This window comes from Drosophila pseudoobscura, chromosome X, assembly GCF_009870125.1.
Source record: "Drosophila pseudoobscura strain MV-25-SWS-2005 chromosome X, UCI_Dpse_MV25, whole genome shotgun sequence".
Classification (NCBI taxonomy): Eukaryota; Metazoa; Arthropoda; class Insecta; order Diptera; family Drosophilidae; genus Drosophila; species Drosophila pseudoobscura.
In genome coordinates this window covers 62,182,029-62,193,292 of record NC_046683.1, presented here as the reverse complement: position 1 = coordinate 62,193,292, position 11,264 = coordinate 62,182,029, and the positions used below count along the sequence as shown (strand labels likewise).

The following is an 11,264-nucleotide window of genomic DNA, read 5'->3' as shown; positions in this document are numbered from 1 at the left end:
CCGTAAATATACTGACGAATTATTTTTACTCAAGTTCCATTATATTCCTCGTTTTTGATATTCGGTTGAATATTACCAGCTAGCTAACACCCTCAGCTCTGAGCTCATAGTTGTATCCAATTATTAAATCAACTTTCTACAAGACTGGTTAAACTTAAGTTTTCATTTTAATTGCATTGCTTATAAAATAAGGTTTAAGAAAAAACACTCAACAACTTTCCACTATATTCATGTCCTTACATGGTAACTACACGCTGACTACACGTTTGAATTACCAAAGGCGACACCTGAAGGGGAAATGTGGACGTTTCAAAAATGTTTGTCCGTTTTTTTTCATGGAAGCGCCATTGTGAAAAGCCACAATTTTTGTACATGCCTTTTTTCGGAAATTTTTTTAAAAATTAAGGTTTTGATGGCAAACAATTAGAAATTCGATGCTGATCACGAATTATTCGATGTGGCCTGGGATATGGCTCTAAATGGCATTTCTACACGATGTCTACATTGGTGGATTGGACAAGAGGGTGAGTCGATAACGCGACTTAAAATATACTGGAAAATACTATGAAAAGTATACAATTTGCAAGGAGTGTGAGCTAGACATGGTGGCAAGAAAATAAATTCAGCTGAAATCGATAAAGTGTAAAAAAAATCAGCTGATTTTCTCAGCTGAAATCGATCAAATGTAAAAAAAGAATCGATACAAAAATTTTAAATTTCCAAAACCAGTTTCGGTAATGTGTGATATATTTAAACCTGTGGTAAAGGGCTCCCAACCACATGAAAAAATAAGTTTATACAGAAATATTATATGTGGTGTATATCATTATACACGGTAACTACACATTTGCTACATATTAAAAGAATTTCTGAGTGAAAAGAGGGTATGGACAACAGGCAACACGGCCGCGAAAAGGCAACGCAGGCAAGGTAAAATTAACCCCTTTGGCCTAACATAACTTGGAGACTAAAAGCAGATTTGGTGTTCAAGGTATATTGTTCGACAAAAATCGACAGGGTGATGTTCGTACGAGCTTTGCAATTTTTGTCTGTTGTCCATACCTTTCCATAGCTCATTCAAAACTACGACTCATTTTCCCGTTAGTCAATTTAAACCGCCCTTATTTAAACAGGATAAAAGCTCGAGATAAGCCGGGGAAAATAATACCACATAATTATATTTGTTCTGGTTGATCCATCACATCCTTCATCTTTACTTAAAAAGACGAACACAAAATGTTTCACCTGCATATGATTAGTTTCCTGTACACGAGTCTAGAGGTATATTAGACATTATAGAATTGAGTAAATTTAGTCTATGTTTTGAAGCTATAACAACGATATTTTGCAGTTCACTTTCTTTTTTCAGAGACTTTTCAGGGATTTTGATATATATACATGACACTAATGTATGAATATGTATAAAACATATCAATTTGAGAAACGGCTTTATTAATTACGTTTTATCTTCATGTACACAAAGTCCTACATATACTACTGCTAACACGCTTACATGTCTTCTGCAACTGTTTTTTTTTTGTTGAACTTTTTTGTTTAAACCTTGTTTTAGTCAAAATAGTCAAAAAAGCAATGACAAAAAACTAGCCAATCTTGTAGAAAATTTATTCATCAATGGCTTAACATTATGTCGGCAGAACTAAGGGTTTTAGTAAGCCAGCATTAATCAATTCATAAAAATGTATCAATATGAACGATTATCCTCTTTCGTTTCTTTGTTTGCCCTATTGACAAAATCCAATAAAAGCAAGTATTTAGGATAAGCCAGTTAAGTAGAAAAATGATTCATCAATCTTTTAAGCTTCTATCAAGCTCTATCAAGCTAGTAATTTTTGACGGAATATAAAATTGCCCAATATCCACTTTCGTTTTTTTTTAACATTTTCGCTAAAACCTTTTTTTACGCAAAATTAAACAAAAGCATATGTTTAAAATACGACAGTAAAGCAGAAAATGGGTCAATTAATCGGATTAAGCTATGTGGGCATGGCTAAATGTTCTATCTAGCTAGTAATATTCGACGGAATATCAAAATTGATCAATATGCTTTCTAATCCTTGACGGAGAACGATTAACCTATTATAAGCCAAGGGAGTATTTAAATTAAATTTAATAATTTTTAAGTTCAGAGGAAAGATTGCATGAATCTACAAGAAGGATTTACAATCGTTAATATTTTCCGCCATTTACCTCAAGTAGTTTAACTATTTAAATAGAGGGGACTTAAGTAGGCTAAGTTCGGTTTTTAATCATACGAGACGCTATATATATCGTTGTTGAGGAATTGACGCAAAAAAAATCAAAGTCAAGTATTAAAAATGAGCCAGTCAAGTAGAAAATAGATTCATTAATTGGATAAAAATATGTGGGCAGGTGTGAGAGATCTAGATAGCTAGTTATATTCCACGGAATATTAAAGTCTGGGAATATGTGTAATAGAAATTGAATTCGTCAGTATATTTACGGTATTTTTTTTAAATATGAGACGCCATGTTTTGGTATATTTGTGAGGGTCGAACGGTATATTTGAACGATAAATCCGCGGTCCCACTTCATAAAAGAAACGCGTCAAAAAACGTTGCTACAATTTGCTATTTCGAGGTAATGATCGTTTTCAAAACAAAATTTGCGAATAAATGTGTTTCCATGGCGACGTAGCATACATTTTTTTTAGTTGCCACAACAAAGGCTGTGCAAATAAGTGAACTGCATCAAAATTAAAATTGGATATCAACAGATCAACATACATCGCAGATAAAGATACATTCCCAAATACATGTACAAATATTTAGATACACAATCATACATATACCCATACCAATGCACTGATCTGCTTTGAACCAATAATACTAAGTGTGTGCCGTGTGTGTGTGTGTTGTTTTTGGTTAGTGTGCGCCCGCGTACAAAAATATACATTAAAAATTAGCGCAAATTAAATTGGCTGGCGTCACGATACACGGGAGGGAGTATATGGCTTAGTAATCCAAGGCTCTTAAGTGCAATAAAGCACACATATACTCGTACGTAGAAGTGTTTTTAGCTGCAGCGACACGCAAGCCCTTTCCCTTTCCCTTGGCCACCTGCACCCCCGCAAATGGCAAAGTATGTGGCAATGCTGTCCATCAACTCACACCCAGAGCAGAGCCGCCTTCATTCTTGTTGTACTCTGCCGCCCCTCCTCCGACCCTGACGGTGTCTATTCTTGGTGCGACTACGTCATCTCTAGCATCAGTCAGTAACATCTGTTCCGAAGATAATGTGTTTGGGCAGGGAGGGAGGGAGGAGGGATGCAGTCACATACAGCCCCATACAATACCAATCGAGTTGATGTTGTTTTCCCAACTGTTGATGTCTGGCTCCCTGTGTCCACAAAGCGGGTTTGTTTCAAAGGGCGTACGCAAGGTCGTCCCTGTACTCCATTGAAAATAATTGCATTCTGTGCAATTTATCATTCATTTAATTATAATTTCCCCCAATTATCCTTGGCCTGCAAGTGGCAAACAGCTTATTTAATTGAGTCACATCCCATATCCATCCATTTCTATAGTTCACCCAGGGCATGGCCTAACACGTAAGCAGTGTCTGAAATTAAAACAAATGCTAAAATTAAATCCACATTAAGGCCTTATTTCAAATCCCGTCCGATTGGGAAACACACAAAACGATGATGAGAAGAGAAGAAGACCTTGTGCACAATTTGTACACACACAGAGCACACAGAATTTAATTAAAATATACCCTAGAAGAGGAGGGTATTATAGTTACCTCTCGATCAAAGATCCCATATACCGCTAGCTGAAAACTGGAAAAATCTTCCTTGAAAAGTGTGATGTCAGAAATTATTTGAGGGATTTAATTTCATTATCTGGAACTTTGAGGTACATATTTCACATTCAAGCTTGCGCTTAAATATCATGAGGTTATCGCATTTCCAAGGCAAAGATCCGTCTAAGCTTTTCAGATAATGCCAGCTGACACTGAGACTGAAAGCTGACGCAAGCCTGCATCTGCTGTTGATGTCTGCGATGTCTGGAAGTTTTTGTACAGTAACAATCTCCAAATGGGCTTGGCCAAAGGGAGTTCCAATCATGAAATATAACTCAAATCATAGCTGCAGTACTGCCTGATTCATTCATTTTGCATTGAGGGCCCACACATCTCAGACGGAAATCAGCATTGAATTCTATAATAATTTCCGCTGTGCGGCACCAACAGGCAGCAGGTTGTGGTTGGGCGTTCTGGCCAAGATATATGTAAGTAACATCATATCTGGTTTACAGCAACTGCATTACTTCCGTCTGCAGCCGTACATATGTACGCATGTATGTACATTTGGAATAGCACAGCACCCAGTGTGACTGGTGAAAGTTGGCAGAGACAGAAAGAGGGACACGACACTGTCTGAGAGGGGGCCAAGCGGTGGGGCGTTTGTTGTCTTGAGTGATCGTGTCAATTCCATTTACCATATCTTATCAGCCCTTGCTCCTCCAACAGAGTCCGGTCCGTACCGACAGTGGCAAGCTCCGTTTGATTATTGCCCTCAATTGCATGTCTGTCAATGGAATTTCAATTGCTAATTGACAGAGCTACGCGGCAGGGTATGGGCTCCGACGCATGTCGGGGATTTCGTTCTGAAGGAGAATCGCATTTGCGTTGTGCTCTCTCTCTCTCTCTCTCTCTCTGTGAATATACATTAGAATGCGTGCCAAAAGACGAGAAATGTTGTGACTCATTGGGGGGGCAGTGGATGCTGCCGTGCTATTTTCAGCTACATATATATCTTCGATGTTTACCTTACGCGTGAATTAACCTCTGAAATGCCTTACAAGTACAATAATGAAGCGAACCCTTCTTGCTTTCAGTTATTTCTACGCTAAGTGCATTTACTAGCCTAACACAATGAGCAAGTCGACGGGCAATGCACCACCCCAGTTCACGTATGTGCCGCCGCCATCTGCACCGCCGTCGTACCAGGAGGCAGTGGGCGGCGTGAAGCCAGTGGGCCCGTACACTCCCGTGGTGGCGCCCGCCACCGCCGGAAATGCCACGATTGTGACCACAGTGGTACCCATTAGCCGCACATCGACGCATATGATCTGTCCGTCATGCCATGCCGAGATTGAGACGACCACACGAACTGAGCCCGGCATGATTGCCTATTTGTCTGGGTTTGTGATTGCACTGCTGGGGTAAGTGATTGTGAATGCGATTGCATTGTAAAGCCTCTGAAATGCTCATTCCCTCCATTCCTGTCTTCAGATGCTGGTTGGGATGCTGCCTGATACCTTGCTGCATCGACGACTGCATGGATGTCCATCACACGTGCCCCAACTGCAAGGCGTATTTGGGCCGCTTCCGCCGATAGGCCTAGGCGCGTGCCAACGTGTAATGCTTTTAATTTAAGCAAGCGTTTTGCCTTTATTTATTTAATTGTAGTAATGTCATTTGGATTCCACAAGCGGAAGCGAAAGCGAAAGCGCATGAAATGAAATGAAACAAAACAACACAAAACAAAACGAAACGAAACGAGCCAATGCTTCCATTTAATCAAACGCTAATACTTGCTAAATTGCTCAACGCATCCTTAACGACGATTTCTTTCTTGTTTGCTAGTATATGTTCTTGATGGCACGCCCCACACACACACACACACGCGAATGATAGCTTTAAAAAAAATATTTGTACATATATTGAACGCTGCTCCAATCGAATCCAATCCAATGCACATCCTCCACTCCACTGACAGAAATATGTATAACGAATCTTAATGTACTTATACGTAAAGTAAACCCTGAAATACTGAAATACTTTTGCACAAAATTCAGTTTCCGGTTACGGAACAAACAAATGACAAACACACGCATACATATTTTACGTAATAGAGTTTATTAATCTTATCGAAAGACAAAATGCAATACAAGATATTTTTGTAAATGTTTGTAAAACGGTCTTTGGCGCGCTAGTGCATATGGTATACTATATGGTAAAGGCTACATTTATATAAATCAGATACATCACCCAGCTCTAAATAATTGACTTTTTACTATTAAATAAAACATTAAATGTGACTAAAATATCTAGAAATTATAATAACAATATTTTCTTATGTCTCTGTGAAACGATAACGGGCGGGCCAGCCAGTACAGAGGAGATTTTGTGGTGGAATCTGACATATTTTAGTCCTCGCCTTCGGCTATGACTTTCAACAGCTTCATGCGTAGGGCTCGGCGCTTGCTGGGATCTTCAATTTGTTCCATTTCGGCTTTTATTAGCTCTCCGAATGCCTCTACGTCTGCTTTAAACTTGCGTTTGTTGGTCACTCGCGTGCTGTCCACACCATCCTCAAAAGTCTCCAAGAGCGGATCGATCGAGGGAGTGGGTCCACTTTGAATCTCGCTCAAATAGCACGGCACCTCTGAGTCAGTTTCTGCTTGCGTTTGATTCTGCAGAAATAATACATTTAGAACACATAAGAACGAGCATTGTTTCACTCACATTCATGTCGCAGTCCAAAGAAGTTTGCTCTGCAGACAGCTGGAGAAATGGCTTGAGGAACTTTATGTATGCCACCCAGAATGGTCTGGACGTCGTGGGCATGACCGTACCACTTTTACTGTGGATCTCCTCCTGCTTTAAATAACACAGGTATTGGCTCCTTAAGGCGGCTATTTTGTTGTTGATGTCTGCTATGTCTAAGCGGTCGTGAATGGATCTCATTTCCCTTACGATATGCTGAAACGAGTGGGCACGCATGCTTTTATTTCGATACTGATCGTTGCTCGGATCATATAGGTTTGGGCATCGCTCGTACAGCTTTATGAGTTTTCTGATGTCGTCGGGTCCCCAACGAATGTCCTTGGCCTGAATGATGTCCAGCAGATTGTTTGTGCTGTTCAATAGTGGATCGAAGGAGGAATTAGTGTCACTTTCATAGTCGTTTGAAAAGCTTGGACATCCGAAGTCTGTTTCTGGTTTTATCTCCTTTATCGGAAGAGAATAAATGCCATATTTATAGAGATTTTGGAATATTCCTAAACGCGAGAAACACTCACATCAGTCTGCTCGTCGGACCATTTTACAAAGGGCTTCAGGAACTGTATGTATTCAACCCAGAAGGGCACACGCGTGCAAATGCCCCATGTCGTGCAGTTGGCCTCCTTCTTCAAATGGGCCAGGTATTGGCTCCTTAAAGTGTTGAACTTATTTTTAATGTCTGCCGTGTCTATGCAGTCGTATATTTTTCTCATCTCCTTGACGATCTGCTGCAAAGACCTCGCCCTTTCCTGTTTGGAGCGGTAGCCGTCGTACTGCGGGTCATACAAGTTTGGGCGACTCTCGTATAGCGTGATAAGCACTATGATGGCTTCGGGGTGCCAACGAATCTTCTAAATATGCGGATAAGCCAATGTATTAACATTTCCAAATGCTATCAAATACTTGCCTTGGTCTTTTTGGTTTTTAGCATATCGTTTGCTTCCAACGAAGAATCACTTTCACTTTCATCATCCCTCAAAGAGTTTGCAAGCTCCTCAGTTTCTGGTTTTATCTCAGTCTCGTGTATGTCTATCTGATGTTGATCATTGCCTAAACAGCTTGGCAGCTCAATGCCAGCTTCAGGTTTTATCTCAGTGGGATTTGTCTTTATCGGAAGAGAATAAATGCAACATGCGAGTACATAGATCGCGTGAAATACTCACATCAGACTCTGAAGCTCTCTGACTTTCAGAAAACCTTAGATGTGGCTTGAGGAACTCTATGTATTTCACACAGAATGGCGCCATCCTCTCATGCGTTTCCATGCCACTTTTATTGTAGTTTGCCTCATTCTTCAAATGGACCAAATATTGGCTCCTCAATGTTCCAATCTTATTTTTGATGTCTGTCGTGTCTATGGATTCGTATATTTTCCTCATTTCCTTCACAATCTGCCGCAGAGATTTGGCCCGTAATCGTTTGTTGCGATACTGAGCGTTCTTGGCGTCATATAAATTCGGGCGCTTCTCGTACAGCTCAATCAGCATTCTGATGGCCTCTGGGCTCCAAAGAATCTTCTACAAACGTAATTGTTCATCAATAAATGCACACAGAATATCAGAAATACTTGCCTTGGGCCTAATGATGTCTAGCTTATCGTTGGGCGAGGTCAAGAGTGGGTCGAAGGAAGAACCAGCTTCACTTTCATCATTGCTTAAACAGTTGGGAACGTCAGAGTCAGCTTCCGGTTTTATCTGAGTGTAATTTAGAGAATAAAATAACAGCATTTGGAGCACACAAGATCCCGAACTATACTCACATCCAAGTCTAGAGTTTCCTGCCGTTCGGTCGGCTTCAGAAATGGTCTAAGGAACTCCACACAGTGCACCCAATTCGGTTTTTCTATACCACTTTTAATGTAGTTCTTCTCCTTTTTCAAATAGCTTAGGTACTGGCTCCTTAGTGTGCAAATTTTGGTTTTCACGTCTGTAGTCAGTATACAGTCGTATATTTTCCTCATTTCCAGCACAATCTGCTGAAAAGCCTCGGCGCGGCAATCTTTGTTGAAATACTGACCGTGCTTCGCGTCGTACAGGTGTGGATGCTCCTTGTACAGCTTCATAAGCATTTTGATGGCATCAGGACTCCAATAAATCTTCTAAAAATGCAGGAAATCATTTAGTATAAGCTCACAATAAGTATACATTTGGCAAAAATTACTTTGGTTCGCGGCATTGTTTACAAAAAGTCTACGCGCGCACCTATGTGAATGTCTTTTTTTTACCGATGGAGTACGAAACTTTTTTTATAATTATTATATATTGCATCTGTAAGTGCCGGCGATTTCTTATATTTCGGCGAACCTACTGACAACGACAATTATTTTTGTCAGTACTTTTTTTTTTAATAATATCGGTGTTGTGTTCACACGGTTTTTTGCTGTCGGTTTTTGTTCTCACGTACACACGAATCCGAAAACGCACGCACACACATGTAGAATATATATGTAGGTGTGTCAGTTCATATAATGAAAAGATACCAATAGAACTAGCTGCGTAAGCTCCCAGGACTTCGGCATGCGCCAGCAGCACATTTGCAAGTAATCGTGGAACACACACAATATGTTCTTTTTCAATTTACAGCTTGTTGTTTCATCGAACTTAAATGCATGGGTGCACACGTATTCTCATGTATTCTGCGTGTGTGGGTTGTTTCGGCTATTTACACTGACATGAGTTACCCATCGAAAGTTGTTTTAACGTAATAGCTTTGTATTTGAGTTTATACTTGTTGACCTAAAACTAAAATTAGTTTAAGTATTTTTGTTTTTAACGGTCATTTGTATTTTTGCACTTTTGGATCAGTCACAATTTTTACGCGCCAAATTTTAATTCACACGATAGGCCGAACAGGGTGGAAATATTCGGAATATCGGACTAACGCAACTGAAACGCAGCCATAAGTCAAACCATTAGCGACTAGGCCCATATGCTTGCAATCTATCTATTGTAGAATACTAAGTTTTGCCCAAAACTTAATAACTTAACAAAGCCGAATACTCAGATCAGCAAAATTTTCCATCAATGGAAAGTGCCATATATTTGGCTCGGTGATCAGTGTGGCCAGATGTTCATGCTCTACGGTTACACTATTGTGTTTGTTTACAAATAAAAAGAGGTAAAAATTCAAATTTTGTGCGAAAGCAGGCTGAAATGTACTACTTGACAGATAACGCTCACTGGAAAAGCTCCGCAATATTAGTTGAATCCGTTATTGCGGAACAGAACTGCAATCAACATGTTTTGTTTTCTACTGATATGTATCAAAGTGTTGTTGCCATGTGAAATGTTTTGCATTTTTGTTGACTTTTCTTGACCAATCCGATAAGTTTTTAAAATTAGCCAATCCTGAAGAAAATGGGATAACACTATGTTTCCAGGTATGCAAGTCCTAGTTGGCTAGTAATATCAAATCGAAACTCAAATGGTTTCCAATCCCTGTCGGAGACCGATTAACCCATTGTACACCAAGGGTGTATTTTAATATTCCACCGAAAAAAATTAAAATTGAATAATTTTAACGCAGTTGATCACAGGTGAAAGACACCGTGGTCTTTTTTAGTTCCGAGAAAAATAGGCATGGATCTACAAGAAGAATTTTCAATCAGTAATATTAGCCACCATTTATGTCAAGTCGTTGAACTGCTTAAATATAGGGGGCTTAAGTGGGTTAAGCTCGTTTCTTCATCGGCATATTTTCGATATATTTTTTTGGTAGGGAGACGGTATATTTCGGTATATTTCTGTGGTCACACTGTTATCGATAAGTCTATTGACATCCACTGTCAACTGTCAAAATTCTTTCTTTTCGTTGAATTTGCGACGGTAGGTGCGTTTTCGTGATAAATTTGTTATTTGCCGAGCCATCCATGCATATTATTGCAAATGAACAATGAAAATGAGTGCCGAATATAGCACTGCAGTGTTTTGTGATATTATGCTGGATTTCCGAAATCGTTTTACTGATTGTCCATGTTTTGTTTACAGCCCGCACAACCAAGCAAAATGAAACTGAACAAGTTTGTGTCGTCGTCGCGCAGGAAGAACCGCAAGCGCCACTTCCAGGCCCCATCTCACATCCGCCGTCGTCTGATGTCCGCACCCCTGTCCAAGGAGCTGCGTCAGAAATACAATGTGCGCTCCATGCCCATTCGCCGCGACGACGAGGTTCAGGTGATCCGTGGCCACTTCAAGGGTAACCAGGTTGGCAAGGTCGTCCAGTCTTACCGCAAGAAGTTTGTCGTCTACATTGAGAAGATCCAGCGCGAGAACGCCAACGGCACCAACGTCTACGTTGGAATCCACCCCAGCAAGGTGCTGATTGTCAAGCTCAAGCTGGACAAGGACCGCAAGGCCATTCTGGATCGTCGCGGCAAGGGACGTCTGGCTGCTCTGGGCAAGGACAAGGGCAAGTACACCGAGGAGACGGCCGCTCAGCCCATGGAGACCGCGTAAATGCCGGAAGCAGTACCGACCACATCTTAAACAATGGGACGTCACTGTTTACAGTTTTTACCATAACGGATAAGTTTATAAAACGAAGCAAACAAATTCGCGAAAAAAACCATTTTGTGGAGTGAAAGGCCGCATTTCTTTAAAATAAAGAATAGTTGTTTTTTCAAATGGACAATCTTTGATTTTTGGATTTGCGTTTTTTTTTTTGTGTTCTGCCTAGCTGGGGAGACTAATATGTTAGTTCTCGTTCATGATTTG

The 11,264-nt window shown here is 40.2% G+C and overlaps 3 protein-coding genes across 5 annotated transcripts; 2 read left to right on the top strand and 1 right to left on the bottom strand.

Moving 5' to 3' along the window:
- The first annotated feature begins 2,515 nt into the window (after positions 1-2,515).
- LOC4812167 (cell death-inducing p53-target protein 1) lies at positions 2,516-6,046 on the top strand. Of its 2 annotated transcripts, none has more exons than XM_001352869.4 (3): positions 2,516-2,619; positions 4,881-5,207; positions 5,278-6,046. In XM_001352869.4, exons 2-3 carry the CDS (start codon positions 4,918-4,920, stop codon positions 5,381-5,383), a joined length of 396 nt encoding a protein of 131 aa, XP_001352905.2. In that variant the 5' UTR covers positions 2,516-2,619; positions 4,881-4,917; the 3' UTR covers positions 5,384-6,046. The 2 variants fall into 2 exon arrangements, with proteins under 2 accessions (XP_001352905.2, XP_033240949.1); XM_033385058.1 differs by lacking the exon at positions 2,516-2,619 and adding an exon at positions 2,669-2,796.
- Positions 5,886-9,003, bottom strand: LOC6900233 (uncharacterized). Its single transcript, XM_002135526.3, has 8 exons — positions 8,713-9,003; positions 8,312-8,650; positions 8,124-8,246; positions 7,716-8,069; positions 7,460-7,657; positions 7,071-7,403; positions 6,514-6,999; positions 5,886-6,461 (listed from the first exon to the last, which is right to left on the bottom strand). Exons 1-8 carry the CDS (start codon positions 8,725-8,727, stop codon positions 6,195-6,197), a joined length of 2,115 nt encoding a protein of 704 aa, XP_002135562.3. The 5' UTR covers positions 8,728-9,003; the 3' UTR covers positions 5,886-6,194.
- Positions 9,004-10,243: 1,240 nt separating this feature from the next.
- RpL26 (ribosomal protein L26) lies at positions 10,244-11,181 on the top strand. 2 transcript variants are annotated; one of them, XM_001352870.4, is made up of 2 exons: positions 10,244-10,380; positions 10,539-11,181. In XM_001352870.4, the coding sequence occupies exon 2, from the start codon at positions 10,557-10,559 to the stop codon at positions 11,004-11,006; it is 450 nt and encodes a 149-aa protein (XP_001352906.1). In that variant the 5' UTR covers positions 10,244-10,380; positions 10,539-10,556; the 3' UTR covers positions 11,007-11,181. The 2 variants fall into 2 exon arrangements, with proteins under 2 accessions (XP_001352906.1, XP_015043999.2); XM_015188513.2 differs by having other exon boundaries at positions 10,306-10,376.
- Positions 11,182-11,264: the final 83 nt, after the last annotated feature.